Raw genomic sequence first — 25924 nt, 5'->3', positions numbered from 1 at the left:
TCAGAAGAGGAGGGAGGGGAGAAGAGGACTGCAGTAGTAATAGGGGATTCCATAATAAGAGAAGTAGACACAAGATTCTGTGGATTTGATTGAGATGCCCAGATGATATGTTGCCTCCCAGGGTGCCAGGGTCAGGGACGTCTTTGATTGGGTCCACAACTCTAAAGCAAGCAGCCAGAAGTTTTGTTACATACTGGCATCAATGGCATAGGTAGAAAAGTGAGGAGGTCCTGAAACAAGAATGTAGGGAGTTAGGTGTAAAGCTGAACAGTAAGGCCTCCAGGGTAATAATCTCTAGAACTGTACTTGTGCGAAAAACCAATGAGGGTAAAAATAGGATGATTTGGCAGCTGAATGCGCAGCTGAGAAATTGGTGCAGGAGGCAGATTTGTGGTAATTGGGTATGAGCTGTACAAAAAGGACTGGTTACAGCTGAACATGGGTGGAGGGGGGGAACCAATATCCTTGGAGGCAGGCTTGTTAGAACGGTTGGGGAGGTTTAATTTGGCAGGGGGATGGGAGCCAGAGTGATCGGACAGTTGGTTTACAAGCAGAGGCAGTGTGTAGTGAGACTATGAGGAAGAACAGTTAGATGGTAGGGCACAATAGCAATAAGTGGATGAGTTGCAGTGTAAAAGGGAGACAAAACTGAAAAGGGAGACAGATGCAGGACTGAAGGTGTTATATTTGAATGCAACAGTATACGGAATAAGGTAGATGATCTTGTAGCGCAGTTAGAGATTGGCAAGAATGATGTTTTGGCATCACTGAGTCATGGCTGAAAGAATATTGTAATTAGGATCTTAAAGATACACACTGTATCGAAAGGACAAGCAGAGGGGATGGCGTGGCTCTGTTGGTAAAAAATGAACTCAAATCCTGAGAAAGCGGTGACATAGGATTGGAGGATAGTGGCAAGTTAATCTCGATATGATAAATAGGGAAGTGATTTATTCTTGGACGAGTAGGTAGCTACAGTATTTCTTCCCTTTAGTGAGGGTACCTACAGCTTTCTATATTGGATGGGGCTTGAGGTGTTCATTGGAGTTTAGAATTTTTACGTCAGCAAGGCCAACATGATCAGAAGAGGGTGAATGTTGAGGGGTGTTCCCTCTTGCTTAAGAATGCAGAATATGGTGAGATTATTATACAAAGAAGTAACTGGCCATTTGGAAGTGATGAGAAGAAATGTTGTGAGAAGAAATGGTGAAAAGAAATGTTGGCTTTGGGATTCATTACGTCAGTCTTTGAGATCAATACCCTCTGTGGACACCAAGAGAATGAGAGGATATGGGGAATGAATGGAAAAGAATGGATAATAAACAAGGTTAGTCATGATCCCATTGAATGACAGGACAGGCTCAGAGATTCGAAGGGTTACACTCACTTTTGTTTTAATCACATATTTGGTTTCCTGATTGCTTTGACTATTGACATAAACCCCACGTTGCCACGTATTGTTTGCACTTCACTAACCTCTTGCTGCTCAAGACTGGTAAGCTGAAATTTGCATACTTAACTTAAACTATCCTCATGTCTATGGGGTGGATTACCAGCAGCACAACATTACTTAAATAAAAATTAATGAAGCTAATACTCGCTTACTCTACTCACAGGGGACCAAGTAAAATAGTAAATAAAATGAATCAAATTAAAGCCAAAACCTAATAAATAAATAAATGTTTCCGTCCCATCAGCCCTTAACACTAACTTGCACTGAGGATATCAACATATTACTGGCTCATTGCACTTGAATGTTTCTTGCTGATTTCACTTTGAAGCAACCTTGAGGCTGGAGAATATAAGATACATTACTGGGTCTGGAAATCGATTCAGGTGATTGAATGCAGCTTTGAAAGGTTCTCTCACACAAAAAAAATTGTCTATTCATCCCTCCCCACTGATCTCCCTCCTGGCACTTATCCTTGCAAGTCAAACTAATGCTACACTTGCCCCTATGCCTCCTCCCACACTACCATTCAGGGCCCCAAACGGTGCTTCCAGGTGAGAGGACACTGCACCTGTGAGTCAGTTGGGGTCATATACTGCGCCTGGTGCTCCTGATGTGGCTTCACTGTATATCAGTGAGACCTGACGTAGATTGGGAGACCGTTTCACCGAGCACTTACGCTCCATCCGCCAGGAAAAATGGGACCTCCCAGTGGCCACCCATTTTAATTCCACTTCGCATTTCGATATGTCTATCCATGGCCTCCTCCACTGTAGTGATGAGGCCACACTTAGGCTGGAAGAACAACACCTTATATCCTGTCTGGGTAGCCTCCAACTTGATGGCATCAACATTGATTTGGCTAACTTCTGGAAATGCCCCCCCCCCCCACAACTTCACCATTCCCCATCCTTTTTTCCTCTCTCACATTATCTCCTTACCTGCCCAGCGCCTCCCTCTGGTACTCCTCCCCCTTCTTCTTTCTTCCATGGCCTTCCATCCTCTTCCACCAGATTCCCCCTTCTCCAGCCCTGTATCTCTTTCACCAATCAACTTCCCAGCTTTTTACTTCATCCCTCCCTCTTCAGGTTTCACCTATCACTTTGCGTTTTTCTCTCTCCCCTCTCCCACTTAAATCTACTCCTCAGCGTTTTTTCTCCAGTTCTGCTGAAGGGTTTCGGCCCGAAACGTTGACTATACTTTCTTTCCAAAGATTCTGCCTTGTCTGCTGAGTTCCTCCAGCGCTTTGTGTGTGGTGCTCACTTTCAAAACTGGGGTAGGGGGATCTTGTAGATTACTTACACCAATGATTAATTACGAGAATTAATCCAGATAAGAATGCAATTGTTAAGAATTTAACACTCCCCTCCTCGTTATACCTGATGTTAGTATCAAGCACACTATTAAATCTGTGTACTTTCTTCACAGAAATCCACTCTTCTATAACTAAACATCTAAAACTACAGACATCACCTATAACTCATTTTATGATTTAATGCCTTCTGTAATTAGCATACAAGATCATAGTCATGAATTCAAACACCATGTAATGTATTGGGATAACTGATAGTGGGAGCAACCATTAGAAGTCTCAGGAGTCTGAAAGATTATTTTAAGCCCCATCTATGACCCAAGCACATAATCCAGTTAAATAATTCAGTGCAGTGTTGAGAACATACTATATTATTGTCTTTTGTTTCAGGCAGTGAATGAAAGAATCAGCATTGCACTCAACATCAGTAGAACCAAAGAGCTCATTGTGGCCTTCAGAAAAGGTGAGATGAGGGAACACACACCAGAACCCATAGAGGGATCAGAAGTGGAGAGAGTGAGTAATTGCAAGTTCCTGGGTTCCTGGGTGGTTCCAGTAGCTTCCAAGAATTCCACATTGGTTTCTACTTACTACTTGCTAACTTGGGCCCTTAGTTCCTATGTGGGGCATAGACCATCAATGATCTGTCTCAATCGTATGGTTGGAATCTATCAATACTTCTGCAATCCATTGCATCCACCACACGGGATTGTACATTGCTGGCAGAATTTTAGATGGTGATGAGGGGACGTATGGAAGCAAGAGATATCAGCTAGTTGAGTGGTGTTGTAGCAACAGCATTGCACTCAACATCAGTAGAACCAAAGAGCTCATTGTGGCCTTCAGAAAAGGTGAGACGAGGGAACACACACCAGAACCCATAGAGGGATCAGAAGTGGAGAGAGTGAGTAATTGCAAGTTCCTGGGTGTCAATGAGGATCTAACCTGGACCCAATATATTGAAGCAGCTACAAGGAAGGAATGACAGTGGCTATATTTCATTCTGAGTTTAAGGAAATTTGTTATGCTACCAAACAAACTCAAAGATTTCTACAGTTGTACCATAGGGATCATTCTAACTGGCTGCTTCATCATCTGGTATGGGGAAGGGCTACTGAACAGGATCAAAGTAAGCTGCAGAGAGTTGTAAACTTAGTCAACTTCATCGTGGACACTAGCTTCCATAGTATCCATGACATCTTCAAGAAGTGATGCCTCAAAAAGGCATCATTAAGGACCCACATCACCCAGGTCATGTCTTGTTCTCATTGCTACCATCAAGAAGGAGGTACAGAGACATGAAGGCACACACTCACCAAACAGCTTCTTCCCCTCTGCCATCCGATCCCTGAATGGACATTGAACCCATGAACACTACCTCTACTTTTTTATTTCTATTTTTGCACTATATTTAACAATTATATACATATTCTTACTATAATTCATGTTTTGCTATTATTATGTATTGCACTGTACTGCTGCTGCAAAGTCAATAAATTTTACAACATATGTCAGTGATATTAAACTGGACTCTGATTCTGATTGGCCTATACAACTAACAGCGGTTTCTAGAGATCACATATTCTCCTTAGGTCCCAATTTCCAGTACAGCCCTTAACTTCCAAACACAACCCACAACGTATACTGTAGATTAAGTTATAATATATGTATCTGCTTGTTATTTGGGGATTTGTTTTGTATTTTTCTGTAAAAGAATGCTCAATATTCTACTATAGTGGCGATTTAATATGTAACACTTAGGTTTGACCTGAGAATACAAAAGGAGCTACATAAATGAAATTATGCACGCTAGTGACCTGACCAAAATCTCTATAAAACTTGTTATATGGCATTCATTCATTACTACACGTGGGATCTTTCTCTGCACAGTGTGCTGTTGTAAGCACACTACTTAATAGCAGCAAATGCATTTTAAGGTTGACATCAACGATTTTGAGATGTTCCACAGGGCATGCAGTTCTGGTCACCTACCTACAGGAAGGATATTGATAAGCTTGAAAGAGGGAAGAGAAAATTCACTAGGATGGTGCCAGGACTTAAGAACCTGAGTCACAGGGATAGATTGAAAAGGCTAGGACTTCATTCGCTGGAGCACAGGCAAATGTAGGGAAATCTGGTAGAAGTATACAAAATTATGAGGTGCGTAGATAGGGTGAATGCATGTAGCCTTTCCCCCCTCAGGCTGGGTGAAATTAGAGCAAGAGGAAATAGGTTTAGGGTGAAAGGTGAAATATTAAAGGAAATCTCATCATTCAGAGGGTGTTATGATTGTGGGAAGAGCTGCCAATTAATTCCGATTCACATTCCTATTCTAACATGTCAGTCCACGGTTTCCTCTTGTGCCAAGATGAGGCCATCCTCAGGGTGGAGGAGCAATACCTTATATTCTGCCTGGGTAGCCTCCAACCTGATGGCATAACTATCAATCTTCTAGTAACAAAAATATCCCTATCCCTCCCCTCTTCTATTTTTCACTTTAGCTTTTTACCTCCTCTCACCTACCTATCACTTCACCCGGGTCCCTTCCTCCTCCCGTTTTTCCTGTGGTCCACTCTCCTCTCTTACCAGATTCCTTCTTCTCCAGCCCTTTACCTTTCCCACCCAGCTGGCTTCGCCTATCACCTTCAAGCTATCCTCCTTCCCCTCCTTCCCACCCACCTTTTTACTCTGGACCTTGCCCCTTCCTCTTTAGTTGTGAACAAAGGTCTTGGACTGAAACATCAACTGTTTATTAATTTCCATAGATACTACCTGACCTGCTGAGTTCCTCCAGCATTTTGGGTGTGTTGCTTTGGATTTCCAGCATCTGCAAACTTTCCCGTGTTTATGCCAGTGGAAGTGGCAGATAACGGTTTAATTGTAACATTTAAGAGAAGTTTGGATAAATACTTAAATGAGAGAGGTTTGGAGTGCTAGGGTCCAGGTGCAGGTAGATGGGACCAGACAGAAGACCAGACTGCATGGACTAGATGGACCAAAGGGCCTGCTTCTGTGCTGTAGTGCTCTATGACTCTATATGATTGAAAGGAAGAGAGGACAGAGGACATTTACTTCCTCATGATTGGTATGCCCTATAACAAGTAGATACACTTTCAGCTGCTGTCATTGCAATTTTCTAATTGAGCATATTACCATGACAACTGATTGAGACACAGAAAAATATACACAGGAGAGTTCTGCATTTGAAGAACTATAGATTTGGATCCTCAACACACCCAGCTTTTTCTCAAACTGTGTAAATGGGCCGAGACCTTGGTTTCTTATCTTATCAGACAGATAGTGACTTTGACAGGGTAATACTCTAAAGTATGAGCCGAAGCCTCCTGTGAGGTTTCAACCAGCAATCTGTCCTATTAACTGAGCCAAACTAATGGTTAAATGCCAGCTTTCCTTGCTTTACCCGAACAGGCTGCTTTTCTCTCCCTCTGTCGATGCTTGGTACACTTTCCCCTCAAATTCATTCTGCAACTTAATGGTTTTGCTGGAATGAAGCGGATTAAATCTCACCCGGCTTTGAGCAGCTATCAGAGTTATAGTGAAGACACACTACACACTCCACTCACCCCAGATGTGAAGATAGCAGGATTCCCACTCTCCAGCATGTCTTCCAGTTCCTCATTTGTGGTCGTTCTTCCAGCTGGAATAAAACAAATAAAAGCAACCTTAAGTTTTGCTCACAGGATGGAATGGAGCACCTTGGATGTTTCCACTTTCACAACAGCCCAGGAAGATCACAAATTGACATATTCCTCATGTTCAATGCATGATGCACCATCTCCTGTTTGTGTAGTGAATGCTCCAGCCAACTAATTACAAGTGTTCCCTAAAATGGTTTTATTACGTTCACTAAGGGGCCATGGAAGTCACTAACAAACTCAATACCAATTGCCCATCCCTAACTGCTCAAGAACAATGTGGTTTGTTAGCTTATTTCAGCAAGCAGTTAAGAAGCAACCGCATAGCTGTGGACCGCTGATAGGAAAGATCTCGAAAGATCAAGAAGTTGATAGATTCTTGATTGGTAAGAATCAAGGGATATAGAAGGCAGGAGATTGGGGTTGAGAGGGAAATTGTCTGCTCCTATATCTTATGGTCTTATAAATAAGGATGGCAGATAATTTCTCTCAAAGATAAAAATGAATCAAATGAGTTCTTTGGACAATCCGAACATTTTATTGTCTTTGTTACTGATACCAGCTTATTATTCTATATTTATCTGAATTCTTAAATTTGAATTCTCTAAGTTCAATGGCGAGGTTCAAACACAAGTATTCAGATCAATAAGGAAGCTGTCTGATTAGATGGCACATTGGTTCTGGCTGCTTGGGGTGTATCTTAAATGTTCAATTAGAAATGAAGAAGATAAAGTTATTACAGTTTTTTTTTGGAGAGAGCAGGGGTGAAGGTTTAGAGCTGTTCTTCAAATAAACTGACAAAAATTGTTGATTACCACTATGTGGGTTTCAGGAAATTAACACATTTATGCTATAAAATGAATTAACTTTGTCACAGCATTAGTAGACCATATTACATAGGAGCAGAATTAGGCCATTCAGCCCATCAAGTCTGTTCTGCCATTCCATCATGGCTGATCCCAGATCCCACTCAACCCCATACACCTGCATTAGTACTGGTACTTAAATAAATATTAAAGAGGACAAGCTTCTAGGAGACTTATAATCCTCTAATAACACATCCTCTATTTAAATAAAGAACAACTGGAACTATGGAGTCATGCCCTTAAAGGTAGTACATCCTTGAAATACAATATTTGAAAAATGTAATAGTTTAAGAAGTTAATATTTGATGCTTTTCTCTTTCTCTTAATCATATCTATTTCTCTTTCTCTTTTCCCTCCATCCTTAAATCTCATTTAAAAAGCACAATTGGTCTTTTGTATGGAAGGTCCCAGACCGCTCAATGATCTCACTGCTCCATTATCAGTCCACACTTCCAGCACTAAGGATAAACAAGTCCATGGCCAGACAGGAAGCAAGGGAAAAGACCGCTGAAGCACTGACAACGATCTTTGTCTTCTCCCAGGCCACAGGAGTAGTACTAGAGGATTGGAGGATGGTTAGTGTTCAGGTTTCAAGGAAGTGACTAAGTATAATACTGGGAATTCTACACCAGCAAGCCTTATGTCAATAGTGGGCAAGATAATTATTAAACATTCTAAGGGACAGGGTTTATGAGCACTTGGAGAAGTGTATTCTTAGCAGGTATAGTCAGCATGGCATTTTGAGGGGCAGACCATACCTCATGAGCTTGATTGTATTTTTCAAGGAGGTAACAAAACAAACTAAAGAAGGTAAACCAGTGGATGTGGCGCATTTGGATTTTAGCCAAGTGCTTGTCAAGGTTTTCAACAGTAGGTTCTTCCAGAAAGTCATGAAATCCATGGAAATCTGGCTGGATGGACTCAGAATTGACTTGCCCACAGAAAGCAGAAGGTGTTTTGCAGATGTGGAGTATTCTGCCTGGAGACCCATGACTAGTGGTCTGCAGGGATCTGTTCTGAGACCACCGCTCTTTGTGATTTTTTTTTTAATCAATGACTTGGATGTGGAAGTGGAAGGGTGGCTTAGCAAGTTTTCAGATGCCATGAAGGCTGGTGATGTTGTAGATTGTGTAGAAGGTTGTCGTACTCTAAGTTACAATGGGATACAGATAGGATGGAGAACTGGCAGATGGAGTTCAATCTGGAAAAGTGTGAAGTGATATCCCTATGAAGATTGAACTGAAGGCAGAGTACAAAGTTATTGGCAGGATTCTTAGTAGTGTGGAGGCTAGGGGGATCTTGTGGTCCCTTTAAAGTTGTTGTGTAAGTTGAAAGGGTGATTAAAAAGGCTTATGGTGTGCTTGCCTTCATTATTGGAGGGGCTGAGTTCAAGAACTCTAAGAAACTTTGGTTAAACAAAATTTAAGAGCATTTTCTTCACCTTTCATTACATGGATATGGAAGCTTTAGACAGGGTGCAGAGGAGTTTTACTAGGATGCTGCATGGATTAGATTGAGTGAGCTAGGCCTATTCTCTTTGGAGCGAAGGAATATGTGAAGTGACTAGATAGAAGTGTATAAGACTGTGAGAGGCATAGCAGAGTGGAGAGCCAGTGCCTTTTCCCCAGGTCACTAGCAGAGGACATCCATATTATGTGAGTGGAGGGAAGTTTAGAGGACATGTCAAAGGTAGACTTTTTACACTGAGAGTGGCAGGTTACTGGGAAACACTCCTGGAGTGGTGGTTGAGACTGGTACATTGGGGATACTTAAGAGAGTCTTATATGGACACATGGAGGGTTAAGGGCTGTATAGGAGGGAACGGCTAGATTATCATGGAGTAGGTTTATATTGGTTGGTACAACATCATGAGCTAAAGGGCTCATAGTGTTCTATGTTTTAGATTCTATTCTACTTTAAGAGCAGCCCAATATTGAAAGTAGAAGTGGGACTGAGCCACCAGGCTCCTCAAGCCTGGTCCTGCATTCAAATCACCGTGGCAGATTCAATGGCAACACAAGTGAATCTGCAGATGCTGGAAAGAAATAAAAACACAAAATGCTGGCAGAACTCAACAGGCCAGACAGTATCTACGGGAGGAGGTAGTGACGACGCTTCGGGCCGAAACCCTTCATCAGGAGTGAATTCAGGAGGCCTTCTCTACCGTCAAGATGGGAGGATCACTACCTCCTCCCGTAGATACTGTCTGGCCTGCTGAGCTCTGCCAGCATTTTGTGTTTTTATGGCAGATCTAACCTTTGGTTTCAAGTCCACATCACTTTCTGATCTTCATACACTCTCAATTCATCCCAGATTCTACTATTCACCTGCACACAACAGGAAACTTACTGTGGCCAATTGTCCCACCAGTCAGAAATGTGCGAGTTGACCTTCTGTGAGAAAAAAACTCCCCCTCAGTTTGGTACATGCCATTTCTGATCAACAGCGTGAGGAAATTAATCTATCAAAATGGGCAAGATGCCCTGCTCCCGCAAATCCTGGGCCAAGGCTCCATGCACTGCCCTGCAGGACAACCTAGAGGTGCTCAGAGTAGTACTAGCCCAAGTCCCAGCACCACAGCCAAGACCTTAATAACATGGTTGGGGATTAGGTAACTGCAGGTGCCAAGGCAAATCTGGCCTCTAGTGCAGGATCTCAAAACACTTTGCACCCACGTTCTGATCATTACCAGTGCTGGCTGTAGCCTTGGGAATGCAGAGGCAGATTCAGAAAGAATAAAGTGCAGAGCCAGCCACCAACTGTGTAATTGCCACAGGGCTAGTAGTGTAATCATGTCTTCTCAGTCAGAGCAGGATGAACTTGGACTGATCATTCACTACACAATTGGATTGCTCTCTAGATGTCCAAGCTAACATTAGTCTTCTTTATTTTTAAATTTTGCCTCCTAATATTAACCCTTCTTCTCAAGCTGAACATCAATTGAGTGTTAATAATTGTATTCAGGAGAAGATGAAAGCTTCAATGATCTCATTTCAACCTTTCTCTCAAAAGAAAACAATCACTCCAGCTCCTCCAGACCACTTGGAACTCTAAGCCACTTCTGATTTGATCTACACTTTCTCCAGGGCAGATAATGATTCTTTCAAGTAATCAGGTTACCAGGCACACATTACCTGAAATGGAGTTTATCAGATTCCACGATGATTCAACAAAGTTAGTCCAGTACAGCTTCCTGATGCTCTGCTTGTCAGTCTCCCTTTGACACACACTATAGCACACAGGTTCCCTCCCCCATTCCCCAACTAGTCAGGTTCCTTTTGCAAATCAACTAAACTGGAGGTGCTAAACTGAATATGAAGTGGAAAATATTTTATTTTCTTACGTTGAGACCTGTCACATTGATTGAAATCTAACTCAACATAAGCTACAAGTTTCAAATCATGATTAGTGAACAAAACATTTGTGATTGGCAGTTGTGAAATTAGAATGAGGCATGAAAACTGCCCTTTCAAAAGTCAGACACTGAAAAGAAAACTAATGCAGGTTTATATGCCCGCTGCCATATGCATTGGACATGCAGTGTTCCAGCATTAAAGGGGAGTTCTTCCAGTAAAAAATGATGCTGTATAATTTCAAAAATAAGATCTCCAGTCAACCAATTATCTGTACAAAATTAGAGAGGATTTTTGTTTGAGTCCCTGGCAGATTTGTAGAGCAAAGCCCCTGTCACATAGCAGTAAAGTGGCATTCCTCTTTGTTATACGTCATACAACAGGGCCAACTAATGCCTTTCTTGGCCAGGTATTGGCACCAATAGCATTGATGCTCCCAATCTACAATACAGAGGTTCCCTTTTCTCCAAATCAGCGCGCTCATGCACGCACACACATACGTTTCACCACTTCTTCAAATATACCAATAACCTTTTATTATACACTGCCACCCAGCTCTGTCACCAATCCACTGACGATAAATACCAATACTTACTGATTCGCTGCCTGCAACATGGTAGGTTGGAAAGTGTAAACATGGCTTCATAGTGGAAGTACCAGCCAATACAAGCTAATGGATTGTGTTGAAATAAATAGCTCTAATGATAGATTTTGTCCAAGTTTCAGATTTTGGCAGAATCTTAACTCATAGTTTCATACAATGTAAAAGGAGACCATTTGGCCCATCACTTTCATGCTGGTTATCTAAGGAACCACATCAAACCCATTCCCTACTCATTTCTCTGTAACTCAACCTCCCTGTCACTGGTCCACTTTCATTTGTGTGAACTTACAGAGGACAAGCGATCTTCTAGATTGAATATCTTTGGGCCACGGAAGGAAAGCGAAGCACCCAAGAGAATGTCATTCAGTCACAGAGACAATGTACAAAGTCCACCCGGACAACACTGGAAGATTGGATCAGACCTGACTCACAAGAACAACATGACAGCAGGTCTTCCAGCTCCACCACTATGTCATAATCAATTACAACTGCAGATTTATTGTCTTCAGACAACATTCGCCAACTCATTCATCCAACTGGAGATATTACTTTATCCTGTTCTTTTTTGGGGTGGGGGGTATTATTTATCTGCTTTGAAGTCATGTCAGTTCCATTTCAATCGCATTTAGAATTAGAATCAGAATTAAGTTTATTAACTCTGACATATGTCATGAAATTTGTTGTTTTATAGCTGCAGTACAGAGCAACAAATAAAATAGACTATAAATTAGTACATATATATATACACACATATATATTACAAATTGTAAAATTACAAAATATATTTCAAGTTTTGTTTGCCAGCAGGAGGCACTCTAATAAAACATCATTTCTCATCTCCACTCTTCATGATGGAGGGTACGGACACCAACTCTCAACAACTCACTACAGTGCACATATAGAACCTCAGGTATCTGGCACAAATAAAGGGCAGGAGTGGTCTCAACTCAGCTGACCCTCTTAGCTTCTCTAAAAACAATTACAATATTAGAGGCTTTTTGTTCTTGAAGCCCAATAAATTTATTACAGAAGATGTGCACCATAAACCTGGAAGCTTAAGATTTGAGAATCCAGATCTAAGTAGGAAATATATTAGGATGTTCATCTAAGTACCTACCAGGAAATTGGGTTTGCGTGGAACTTCTTGTAGTCCGTTCCGAAATCTTAATTATATCAGTGTTATATGACATTCTGGAATCCAGGGAATCCTTTAGTTTAATATCCTGACTATTGCCCTTCTCCACGTCTGTCTTCACTTTTTTACTGAATTGTAAGTTGCCAAGTGGAGTACAGAACCAACAAGCTGACATTTCCAGCAGTGTTTGCATAGAAAACTCCTGGTGGGGTAAGGGAAGGTCTCTTCAAGTGTGCCCTGTATCTGAGGACCTGGAACTATTTTCTCTTAGCCACGCCTTTGAGAGCAAGAAATGAGAATATGGGAAGGATACGTCAGGTTACAATCTGGAGGTCAGCTTATTCAAATACACATACTGCAAATGTGTTGGGAGTTACAAGATATCCAACGGAAACATATTGTACTTGGCAACCTGTTTGTAGAAAGGGAGAATCCTGTGCATCCACATACACAAAACATAGACACAAACACCTTGGATAAAATTCTGAAACATCAATAAATTGCAATTAAAGCTGCAATGAACCAACCCATCAATACCATCTCACTATTTTTGCGCTACTCATTTAATTAACTTTTAAATAATATAATTGATTTAAAGTATTTTTATGTAATGCACTGTACTGCTGCTGCAAATTTCAGAACACGTTCATTATCTGCACTGAACACAAAATCAAGAGTCCATATTTAGTTTAGTGCAGATAATAAACATTGAGCTGAACTGAATATGGACTCTTTCAAGTTTGTCTTTTTTTTCCTCATTTGTCATTAGCGCAACTTGTTTTTTATGTGTGTGTGGGGGGGTGATGTTCATGTTACTGTTTGCCGATTTGTTTTTTGTGTGTCAGATGGGTGGGGGGATTTATGCTTTTTCCCTTGAGCGGGTTCCATAGTGTTTTGTTTCGTGGCTGTCCGTGTGACGATGAATCTCAGGATTGTATATTGCATACATACTTTGATAATAAATGCACTTCGAATCCTTTGTATGCCAGTGATATTAAACCTGATTCTGATTCTGAACTGACAGCCATAGGGATGACAATATAATATATAACATGGTGAGTGCCCAGTGAAGCTAATTGGAATCATAGAGCAAACTTTTATGGCCAATGCTTGGGTCCACTGCACCTGTGCTGGATATGTGTCAGCCTGCCACGGTGCCAGTTAAGCCAACAGGTTTATCCAGAAGTTGTCAGATCCCTTGGGAGATTTTAAACTAAGATCACGAAGAAACAAATTATTGATCACCTCACCTGAATTTCCCATTCAAATACTTGCATGCACTTGCAAGGAAATTCAGTCTGAATCTGACTTTGAGCAGCAACATTCAAATTACCACGAGTTCCATTAGCAATGGAACTGGAACCAGGATTTTTTCTGTGTTACGAGCAACAGACAACATGTTACAGAGCCACCCACAAAATTTCCAGCAGCTGCAGAACCTCTTGTATTTATGACTTCTTGTGTTAATTAAGTCTTATCTTGGTTTTGGCAGGGAGGAATTTCCTCTGCCTCCCTTTGCAGAGACTTGGTATTGCTTTGTAACATTTGACTGCGCTAAAGGAAAGCAAGTTAAAGACATCATGTCAGTGTGTCAGTTCTTTGTGCCAACTTGGTCTTCAACAAGCTGATGGAAGCTGTTGTTGATAGTGCTGTCAGGTAGCACTTATTCAACGCTATCCTGTGTACTGATGCTTATTTGTAGTTCTGCCAGGATCCCTCAGCTCCAGTCTAAATATGCTTCAAAGAGCTGAATTCCAGAGGTAGCGTATGCTTCTCCAATGCAGCTTTTGAGTAAATCTGGTCTCAAACAGCCACGGCAAAAAAGAAACAATGGACATCAAGGGGAAGACACTCCATTAGCTGAATTTATACTTTGCACAAAGGTTGTGGTTATTGGAGGACGATTACACTGGACAACAAAGACTTTGCTTCCTGAATACTTTTAGATGTATCTTATGGATTTTGGGCTAGCTAATCATGACAATCACTAAGAAATTTCCCTAGGGTGCACAATATTTTTGAAATTACTTATATCTGTTATTTCAACTCATAACTCAAGTCAGAATAACTGACGCCAAGATTAAGGAAGGCATTTCTGTTGGTCCATAAATCAAACAGGTTAACAATGACAGGCAACTTGAAGAACTTCTAGTGAGACCAGAGAAAATCACATGGAAGACATTCAAAGATCTTGTTGAAAATTTCCTTAGCAACTACAGAACACCAAGTTACATGCAGCTGGTTGAGAAAATGCTTCAAGCATACAAAACCATGAAGTGCAAAATAAGACCATAAAACATAGGAGCAGAATTAGGCCATTCAGCCCATCGAGTCCGCTCTGCCATTCCATCATGGCTGATCCCGGATCCCACTCATCCCCCTTCATCTGCCTTTTCACCAGATCCCTTGATGCCCAGACTGATCAGGAAACAATTAACTTTCATCTTAAATATATGCAGAGACCTGGCATGCACTGCAGTCTGTGACAGAGCATTCCACAGATTTACTACCCTCTGGCTAAAAAAAACCTCCTTACCTCTGTTCTAAAGAGTCACCTCTCAATTTTGAGGGTGTGCCCTCTAGTTCTGGATACCTCCACCATAAGAAACATCCTCCCTACATCCACCCTATCTAGTTCTTTCAACATTCAGTAGGTTTCAATGAGATCCCCCCGCAGTCTTCTAAATTCCGCTGAGTACAACACCACCAAACACTACTAATATGTTAACCCCTTCATTGCCAGAATCATCCTCGTGAACCTCCTCTGGATTCTCTCCAATGACAACACATCCTTTCTGAGATATGGGCCCAAAAATATTGACAGTACTCTAAGTGCAACCTGACTAGTGTCTTATAAAGGTTCAGCATTATCTCCTTGCTTTTATATTCTAATCCATTGAAATAAATGCCAACATTGCATTTGCCTTCTTTACCACAGACTCAACCTGTAAATTAACTTTCTGGGAGTCTTGCACAAGGACTCCTAAGTCCTTCTGTACCTCTGATGTTTGAACTTTCTCCCTATTTAGATAATAGGTCCACACTATTGTTCCTTTTACCAAAATGCATTATCATACATTTCCCAACACTGTATTCCATCTGCCACTTTTTTGCCAATTCTTCCAATCTGTCTAAGTCCTGCTGCGATCCCATTGCTTCCTCAGCACCACCTACCCCTCCACCTATCTTCGTATCATCTGCAAACTTTGCCAAAAAACCACCAATTCCATTATCTAAATCACTGACAAACAATGTGAAAAGCAGTGGTCCCAATACTGACCCGAGGAACATCTCTAGTCATTGGCAGCCAACCAGAAAAGGCCTCTTTTATTTCCACTTGCTGTCAGCCATTCCACTATCAATGCCATTACCTTTCCTGTAACAACATAGTATGTTACCTTGATAAGCAGCCTCATGTGTGGCACCTTATTAAACACCTTCTGAAAATCCAAGTAAATGACATCCACTGCCTCATCTTTGTCCACCCTGCTTGTTAATTCCTCGAAGAACTCTAACAGATTTGTCAGACAAGATTTCCCTTTGCAGAAACCACGTTGACTTTGACTTATTTTTTCATTAGTCTCCAAGTACCCCAAAACCTCATCCTCAATAATAGACTCCAACACTTTGCCAACCACTGAGGTTAAGCTAACTAGCCTATAATTTTCTTTCTTTTGCCTTCCTCCCTTCTTAAAGAGTGGAGTGACATTTGCAATCTTCCAGTCCTCCAGGACCATGCCAGAATCAAGTAATTCCTGAAAGATCTAAATCAATGCACCCACTTTCTCTTCAGCAACCTTTCTCAGGACTCTGGGATGTAGTCCACCTGGCCCAGGTAACTTATCCACCTTTAGGCTTGCCTAGCAGTTTTTCTTTTGTAATAGCGATGGCACTCCCTCCTGCTCCCTGACACTTATGGACCTCTGGCACACTGCTAGTGTTTTCCACAGTGAAGACTGATGCAAAGTACCCATTAGGTTCATCTTCCATTTCTTTGTTCCCCCTTTACTACCTCACCAGGAATATTTTCCTGTGGTCCAGTACCAACTCTCACCTCCCTTTTACACTTTATACAACTGAAAAACTTTTGGTATCTTGCTTTATATTATTAGCCAGTCTGCCCCATATTTCATCTTTTCCCCTCTCATAGGATTTTCAGTTGCCTTTTGCTGGATTTTAAAAACTTCCCAATCATCCAACTTCCCACTCATTTTTGCTACCTTCTATGTCCTGTCCTTGGCTTTTATGTCGTCCTTAACTTTCTATGTCAGTCACGGTTGCCTACCCCCGCCATTTGAGAACTTCTTCCTCTGTATCCTGTGCCTTGTGAACTATTTCCAGAAACTTCAGTCATCTCTGCTTTGCCGTCATCCCTGCCAGTGTTCTCCCCCAATCCACCTGGTCACAGTCCTTTCTCATGCCTCTGTAATTCCCTTTATGTCACTAACAATTCATTTTCTGCATTCCCATTTAGACTTCTTCCCTGCAAATCTTGGTGCTGTCAATGACGAGTGTGGTGAAAAGTTCCAGTGGGACATTGCAGTCATGGAGAAGCAGTATCAGGGTAACTGGAATCTCTCAATGCTGGCTGATTATTGTTGAAAATTCAAGTGAGAGAAGCCTCAGACGTGGAGTACAAATGAAAATCACCAACAAAACATTTTTAGCTTAATTGAACTATTGCAAAGCATCAGCACCATTATGCAATTAAATTCATCATGTTAAATAAAAGTTAATTTCTTGTTTCTCCAAATTCCTACATGATACATGTAGTCTGAAATTATATTTGTGTTCAACTTCAAATGGTCTATCATAAACAAAAACAAAAATTCCGAGGAAGCAGCACTTTCGAAAAAAATTGTTTTCCAGTGTTATCTCTGCCCTCAAGTCATCACTTCATGAATTATTCAGGTAAAAACCAGAGGCCAAACCACCCACAATGTTTCAATGACTTTCCTTCCATCAGGCAATCAGAAGTAAGGATACTTGTTGATGACTGAATATGGTGTAATGTTTCACCAAATGAAGTTGGCTAGACCTGCATGTTGTTGACCTAGACACAAGTAAGTTCACTGGAAGTAACTGCATTAATATCGTCGTTGCACCAGCAGGTCAGAGGCTGAGAATCATGAGGTGAATGAAGCATTTCCTGACATGCCGATGTTTTTCCGCCACCTACAAGAGATGTATGCTGGAATACACTGCATTTTCTGGGATGAGCAGAACACTAACCCTACTCAAGAACCTTGATTCAGTTTAAGACAAAGTAGTCTCTTTTGGCTGCTACCTCCTCTCCACCAGAGCACCATAACTACAGTGAGGACCATTCAAAATCTTTTGAGCTAATTGTGTTGGCTATTCCAACAATACCTCCGAATCTTAAATACCAAGAATGTAAGGACAATGGGGCATCCTGCAGATTCCACTCCAAGTTACATACAGTATCTTCTGATCTAGAAATCCATCCTCAAGGTATGTAGGTAAGTCCATTCCTATATAACAATGGGACTATCTTCTCCAGATCATCAGCATTGGTTCAATGTAGAAAGGGTAATTAGGGATGCAGAAAAAATATTGACCTTGTCAGTGACACACACGTCTGTAAAAGAAAAATTAAAACTGACAAGACTTTTTCAGATCTCTGGAATTGCTCAAGATATTGCTAAAATGGGGAAGGCAGCTATACAAAGGGATCTAGCTTTGTAAATGAAATATATAGAAGGCCAACTTGCAGGCACAGCTAATGGGAAAAATAATTAAACATTATCCAACTGGATAAAGTACAAACGTTGGAAGATTTTCCTACAATCGTTCACAGTGTCAGTGAGACCACATCTGAAGCAGTACATTTTTGGCCCAGATATGTACCGAAAGAGATAGTTACATGAGAACTAATTCAAAGAAGGTTCCAGACTTGATTCCTGGAAAGAAGGGGTAATCTACTGACAAATTGATTATAAGAACACCCTGCAATCAGTGTAATTTAGGAGATTAAAACCTAATTAAAATGTACAGCTTTCTGAGGAGATATGACAAGGCAGACGTGACAGCATGTTTGCCCTTGGAGGAATCTAGTACAAGGGACACAATTTTAGAGCAAGGTACTAGAATAAGATTTATTATCATTGACATAAGACATGAAATTTGTTGTCTTGCAGCAGTAGTACAGTGCAAAACATAAAAATCTATAAATTACAAACACAAATAAACATAAATAAAAAAAAACAGAGCATCATGCCCTGATGATTGGTAATTTTTTATATTTATCACATGTACCAAGACACAGTGAAAATTTTGTTTTGGGTGCCATCCATACAGATGATTTCACCACTTCAGTACATCAAAGTATAACAATAATAATCAGAGTAAAACTTCTCTTGCACTTACAGCGAAAGACAGACAATAAAGTGTTAAACAATGATTTGGTAGACTGTGAGGTCAAGAGTCTAACTTTTTGTATAAGAGTGTTGGATACATGGGTTATAACCAAAGGAAAAAAGACTGGAGTCACTTAGCACTTTATAGTGCAAGGGTGTTTACTAGGTGCATCAAAAAACAAACTTACAAAATTTAGTGAAAATAATGGAACGAAAACTGCCAATATTTACAGAAAGATATTTATCAGAAAACACAACAATAGCTCCATACTATTTTTGTCCAATGTGACCTCCTGACAGCTCCTAGCAGGGTGTTGAGCTCCGTTTTATTCGGCACTGGAACATACCGTCTTTTAACCCACAAAGTTAATTAAAGACTACACATTTATTAGAATATGATGCAACCCACAATGTAGTTGTAATCATATTACAAAATAAACAGAAGAATCTGCCTTAAACACAGTATAAACAACGTATAAAAACACAAAATGCTGGCAGAACTCAGCAGGCCAGACAGCATCTATGGGAGGAGGTAGCGACGACGTTTTGGGCCGAAACCCTTCAACTACCTCCTCCCATAGATGCTGTCTGGCCTGCTGAGTTCTGCCAGCATTTTGTGTTTTTATTTATTTCCAGCATCTGCAGATTCACTCGTGTTGCCTATTAACAACGTATACACATTTACACATCCCCATTACTAAAGCAATAGAATATTCTCTGTGTATCCAGGAAAAGCATGATAAGGCCAAGTGGAATGCATCAACTCAGATTAGGACCCATTATGAGAACGTACTGGGGAAGACATTGAAGTGTGCACTCCCAGCGCAATGAGAAGGCAACGTCTGTGTTTGTGTAAATGTGCATGTGTAAGGAGTGTGTTTACCAAGTGCTCTCCATCACAAAGTGGTTTGTTAAATAGTTGGATACTTACTAGTACTAGCTCCCACATAACCAATCTTGCTGAGTCAAGTACAGAAACAGGGCCAACCATCCACTGTGTCCATGCTGAGCATTAAGTGTCCATCTATACTAATCGCAAGCACTCAGCTGTGTACACAAACATGAGAGTCACTGCCTCCACCACCCTCTGAGACAGTGCATTCAAACTCCAAACAGCCTTGACATGACAGAAAATCTTAATTTTCTACCCTCTAAAGCCTTACCCCTTATCTTAAACATATGCCCTCCAGTTATGCACTCATCCTTTGCCATGCCATAAAACGAATGGGAAGAAATTGATACTGTGATATGGCACAATTTGTATCTCAGTCACACAAGAACTTAATGGAAATTTTAGAGATTTAAAGTTATGAGAATTGGAGATGGCAATATAGGGAGAATCCCTGATTCAGGTGGCCAGGCAGCCTTTGTCACGACTAATTCTGAACTTACTGCTGCCACTCATGCAAAGAAGATTACTACACAATAATGAACTAATAACATATCACTAGCATCATATCACAAACCTGTCTGGGTGAAATCACTGCAATTAGGAACTTAGGCAATCAACAGTGTCTTGTCAAAGAAGCGGCATGACAGTGCAATGGTTACAGCAAAGCCATTAGAGTGCCATTGTGAAGTGAAGTCAAGTCACTTTTATTGTCATTTTGACCATAACTGCTGGTACAGCGCATAGTAAAAATGAGACATTTATTCAGGACCATGATGTTACATGACACAGTACAAAAACTAGACTGAACTATGTAAAAAACAACACAGAGAAAAACTACACCAGACTACAGACCTACCCAGGACTGCATAAAGTGTATAAGACAGTGTAGGCATTACAATAAATAATAAACAAGACAATAGGGCAGTAAGGTGTCAGTCCAGGCTCTGGGTATTGAGGAGTCTGATAGCTTGGGGGAAGAAACTGTTACATAGTCTGGTCGTGACAGCCCAAATGCTACGGTGCCTTTTCCCAGACGGCAGGTGAGAGAAGAGTTTGTATGAGGGGTGCGTGGGGTCTTCATAATGCTGTTTGCTTTGCTGATGCAGTGTGTAGTTTAAGTGTCTGTAATGGCGGGAAAAGAGACCCCGATGATCTTCTCAGCTGACCTCACTATCCGCTGCAGGGTCTTGTGATCCGAGAAGGTGCAATTTCCGAACCAGGCAATGATGCAGCTGCTCAGGATGCTCTCAATACAACCCTTGTAGAATGTGATGAGGATGGGGGTGTGGGAGATGGACTTTCCTCAGCCTTCGCAGAAAGTAGAGACGCTGCTGGGCTTTCTTTGCTATGGAGCTGGTGTTGAGGGACAGGTGAGATTCTCCGCCAGGTGAACACCAAGAAATTTGGTGCTCTTAACGATCTCTACCTAGGAGCCGTCAATGTTCAGTGGGGAGTAGTCGCTCCGTGCCCTCTTGAAGTCAACAACCATCTCTTTTATTTTGTTCACATTCAGAGACAAAAGGTTGTTGGCTCTGTACCAGTCTGTTAGCCGCTGCACCTCTTCTCTGTAAGCTGACTCATCGTTCTTGCTGATGAGCCCCACCATGGTCGTGTCATTGGTGAACTTGATGACGTGGTTTGAGGTGTGTTGCAGCAGTCGTGGGTCAGCAGAGTGAACAGCAGTGGACTGAGCACAGAACCCTGGGGAGCCCCCGTGCTCAGAGTGATGGTGTTGGAGATGCTCCTCCCGATCCGGACTGACTGAGGTCTCCCAGTCAGGAAGTCTAGGATCCAGTTGCAGAGGGAGGTGCTCAGGCCCAGTAGGCTCAGCTTTCCAATCAGTTTCTGAGGGATGATTGTGTTGAATGCTGAACTGAAGTCTATGAACAGCATCCGAACGTATGTTTCTTTTTTGTTCAGGTAGGTTAGGGCCAGGTGGAGGGTGGTGGCAATGGCGTCATCTGTTGAGCGAATGTGATGGTACGCAAACTGCAGGGGGTCCAGTGAGGGGGGCAGCAGGGTCTTGATATGCCTCATGACGAGCCTCTTGAAACACTTCATGATGATGGATGTGGGTGCAACAGGACGGTAATCGTTTAGGCAGGACACTGAAGACTTCTTCGGCACGGGGACGATGGTGGCAGCCTTGAAGCACATTGGAATGGTGGCACTGCTCAGGGAGATGTTGAAGATGTCAATGAGACCATCTGCTAGCTGGTCTGCGCATCCTCTGAGCACTCTACCAGGGGTGTTGTCTGGTCCAGCAGCCTTCCGTGGGTTGACCCTGCACAGGGTTCTTCTCACATCAGCCACGGTGAGACACAGCACCTGGTCATTCGCAGGAGGCGTGGACTTCCTCGCCACCACGTCATTTTCCGCCTCGAAACGGGTGTAGAAGTTATTCAGCGCATCTGGGAGGAAGGCATCATCCTCACAGTTAGGTGTTGTGGTCCTGTAATTGGTGATGTCCTGGATGCCCCTTCCACATGAGCCTCGCGCTGCCGCTGTCCTGGAAGTGGCTGTGGATTCTCTGGGCATTGACCTGGGTTCGATTCCCGCCGCTGTCTGTAAGGAGTTTGTACTTTCTCCCCATGACTGCATGGGTTTCCTCCAGGTGCTCCGGTTTCCTCCCACATTCTAAAGACATACAGGGTTAGTAGGTTAATTGGACACGTGGTTGTATTTGGATGGCGTGGGCTCGGTGGACCAGAAGGGACTTTCACCATGACATATCTCCAAATCAAAAAGAAAAACAAAATAAAAGCTATTCAACAGTCTGGCATTCGAAAGGAGTCATGAAAGAATTTCCAAGTATTTTATGATTATACTGTTAAAGTATCATGCTCAAATTACAAAGTTGGTTTAATGTATAGAAACACAGGAGGATGCATCTCTGAACCCTCAGGACCAGTGTGTGTGAATACACACAGAGCATATATCTATAAAACTGTTTCAGTATTAGTCTAGATGCTCAATGACCGAGCAAGTGAATTTCAGTCCTTAGCTAAAACGACATTTGTTTAAGTGACAGGAGATTCGCAGAAGTTCCTAGCCCTGCAGACCAGATATGGCAGCCCATCTCTCAGGAACGGGCATAATTGTGTACAAAGCATTGGCTTGGAGTATTGTGTGAATATATATTCAACATGTCACCAAAAACTTCGACAAACTTCTATGTATCGACTATAGCTCAGCCTTCAATACCATCATTCCCACAATCCTGATTGAGAAGTTGCAGAACCTGGGCCTCTGTACCTCCCTCTGCAATTGATCCTGTGGTGAACTACGTGCCTGTCGGGACACGCCCCTGCTGACTGCTCCTGTGGCTCCTCCCACAGGCCCCTGTATAAAGGAGATCTGCGGCCTGACGCTCGGCCTCAGTCTCCAAGACATTGTATGATAGACACTCACTCCTGGTTCCTTCTTCCAGTCAATAAAAGCCGATATCTCGCCTTACGTCTCAGTGTGAGTTATTGATGGTGCATCAGATCCTTGACTTCCTAACCAGAAGACCACAATCTGTGCAGATTGGTGATAACATCTCCTCCTCGCTGACGATCAACACTGGTGCTCCTCAGGGGTGTGTGCTTAGCCCACTGCTCTACTCTCCCTATATCCATGACTGTGTAGCTAGGCATAGCTCAAACACCATCTATAAATCTGCTGACAATACCACCATTGTTGTTAGAATCTCAAGTCGTGATGAGAGGGTATACAGGAGTGAGATATACCAACTAGTGGAATGGTGCTGCAGCAGCAACCTGGCACTCAACATCAGTAAGATGAAAGAGCTGATTGTGGACTTCAGGAAGAGTAAGACAAAGGAACGCATACCAATCTTCATAGAGCAATCAGAAATGGAGAGAGTGAGCAGCTTCAAGTTCCTGGGTGTCAAGATCTCTGAGGATCTAACCTGGTCCCAACATATCGATGTCGTTATAAAGAAAGCAAAACAGCGGCTATACTTTATTAGGAGTTTGAAGAGATTTGGCATGCCAACAAATACACTCAAAAACATCTATATTCTATTTTCTTCTCAAAAACTACTATGAAGATTGTTCTGACAGGACACATCACTGTCTGGTATGGAGGGGCTACTGCACAGGACCAAAAGAAGCTGCAGAAGGTTGTAAATCCAGTCGGCTCCATCTTAGGCACTAGCCTACAAAGTACCCAGGACAGCTTCAGGGAGCGGTGTCTCAGAAAGGCAGTGTCCATTATTAAGGACCCCCAGCACCCAGGGCATGCCCTTTTCTCACTGTTACCATCGGGTAGGAGGTACAGAAGCCTGAATGCACACACTCAGTGATTCAGGAACAGCTTTTTCCCTTCTGCTATCCAATTCCTAAATGGACATTGAATCTTTGGATACTACCTCCCTTTTTTTTAATATACAGTATTTCTGTTTTTTCACGTTTTAAAAATATTCAATACACATAATACACATAATTGATTTACTTGTTTATCTATTACTATTATTATTTTTTTCTCTGCTAGATTATGTATTGCATTGAACTGCTGCTGCTAAGTTAACAAATTCCACGTCAGATGCTGGTGTTAATAAACCTGATTCTGATTATGATTATGCTGTATCCACAGCGGGGAATATTCTAACTGGTTGCATCATGGCCTGGGATGGAAACACCAATGCCCAGGAATGTAAAAAACTGCAAAATCTGGTGGATACAACCCTGCCCATTACAGACGAAACCCTCCCCACCATTGAGTACATTTGCAGGGAGTGCTGCTACAAGAAATTAACATCCACCATCAAAGGCTCCCACCATACAAGCCATGCGCCCATCTCCCTACTATCATTTGTGGCAGAAGGTAGAGGCCTTAGACCCCAGACCACCAGGTTCAGTTACAGTTATTACCTTACTGGAACCTACAGACTCACTTTCAAGGACTCTTTACAACTCATATTATCAATTTTCTTTGCACAATTTGTCCTTTTTTGCCAGCTTGCTGGTCTTTGCTTACGTATTGTTTTTGTATGATTCTATTTTATTTCTGTTAATACCTGCAAAATATGAATCTCAATGTAGTATATGGTAAACATATTTGTAATTTGATAATAAATTTACTTTGAACTTTTGATCTTTGAAGACAGCAGGAGATTTATTTAAATATAATGGATGTACAAATAGATACGAAAATACAGAGTCATACAAGACTACTTATCTCATCAGCTTAACAGTCAGAAACAATAAATAATCATTGCAAACGTATTCTCAAATCACTTTCACTTAAACCACTTCATCTAAAACCATTGGACCTTAATGTTGTGGGTGTGAGCAAACTGGTTGCCGCATTTCACATATTATAACAGTGATTACACTTGCAAAGAACTTAATTATCTGTAACTACTGTAAGCAGTTTAGTACATCCTAACATGATGAAAGATGTTAAGTAAATAAGACTCTATTTTTCATTGAGTTGAGCTTCTGATATGCAGCCATACAAAGGGAAGCGACTCTCTGGCATTCCTCACCAGGAGTGTGTAGAAGCTCAATTGCTGTGAGGAGAGGGCAAGTCAAGATGGTGCCGTTGAACCATGGTGAGATGTTGAAGGCTGCTTACAAAGCTTCTAAGTATACCTCTTCTGAGTTACTCTGAAATCAATCTGCAACCTGTTATTACCCTTTAAGCATCGTACTTTTGGACAAATCTCAGGGTTGTATATGGTGACATATATGTACTTTCATAATAAATTTACTTTGAACTTTGTGTATATTCAAGAAAGAGGTTAATAAATACTTGTTTGTTAAAGGAATCTGAAGTGATGAAATCAGTGGATGAAAATGGCCCTGAGGTTAAAGTTCATCCAAAATCTTGCAGAAAATTGGCAGAACAGGCACAAGGGGCCAAGAGTTCTATTCCTACTGCTGTTATATCATTATATTAAACCGATGGGTGTAACATTATCATAAATAATTGTGGCTTGCAATCTACTCTCAGATGTAAAATCAGATTCAGATTCATTTAGAATATGTACACAGTGAAATACTTGATCTGTGTTAGCAATCAATGTAGCCAAGGATGTGCTGGAGACAGCTCACGAGTGTCATCACACACTCTTATGCCAACATAGCCTCCCCAGCATGCACAGTAGAATAAGACAGAACACAACAAGCAACAAAATAACCACAAATCACGCCCCGCTCCTCCCTCCCTCCCACACACTCATGCACATACACAGTCCCCTAACCCCAGCACAAATTCAAATTCAAATTTAATTACCACTCACCATACACGAATACAGCGGAAAGAAACAGC

At 41.7% G+C, this 25924-nt stretch overlaps 1 protein-coding gene across 1 annotated transcript in view; it reads right to left on the bottom strand.

Annotated features, from left to right (window-relative positions):
• The window catches only part of LOC132395096 (syntaxin-1A-like), a 282164-nt gene that overhangs the window by 23517 nt on the left and 232723 nt on the right, over positions 1-25924 (bottom strand). The window contains exon 7 of the mRNA XM_059971402.1: positions 6347-6420. Within this exon, the coding sequence (XP_059827385.1) occupies positions 6347-6420 (74 nt within the window). The remainder of the gene's footprint in view (positions 1-6346; positions 6421-25924) is intronic.

This window comes from Hypanus sabinus, chromosome 6, assembly GCF_030144855.1.
Source record: "Hypanus sabinus isolate sHypSab1 chromosome 6, sHypSab1.hap1, whole genome shotgun sequence".
Taxonomy (NCBI): Eukaryota; Metazoa; Chordata; class Chondrichthyes; order Myliobatiformes; family Dasyatidae; genus Hypanus; species Hypanus sabinus.
This window is presented reverse-complemented; position numbering and strand designations above follow the sequence as displayed.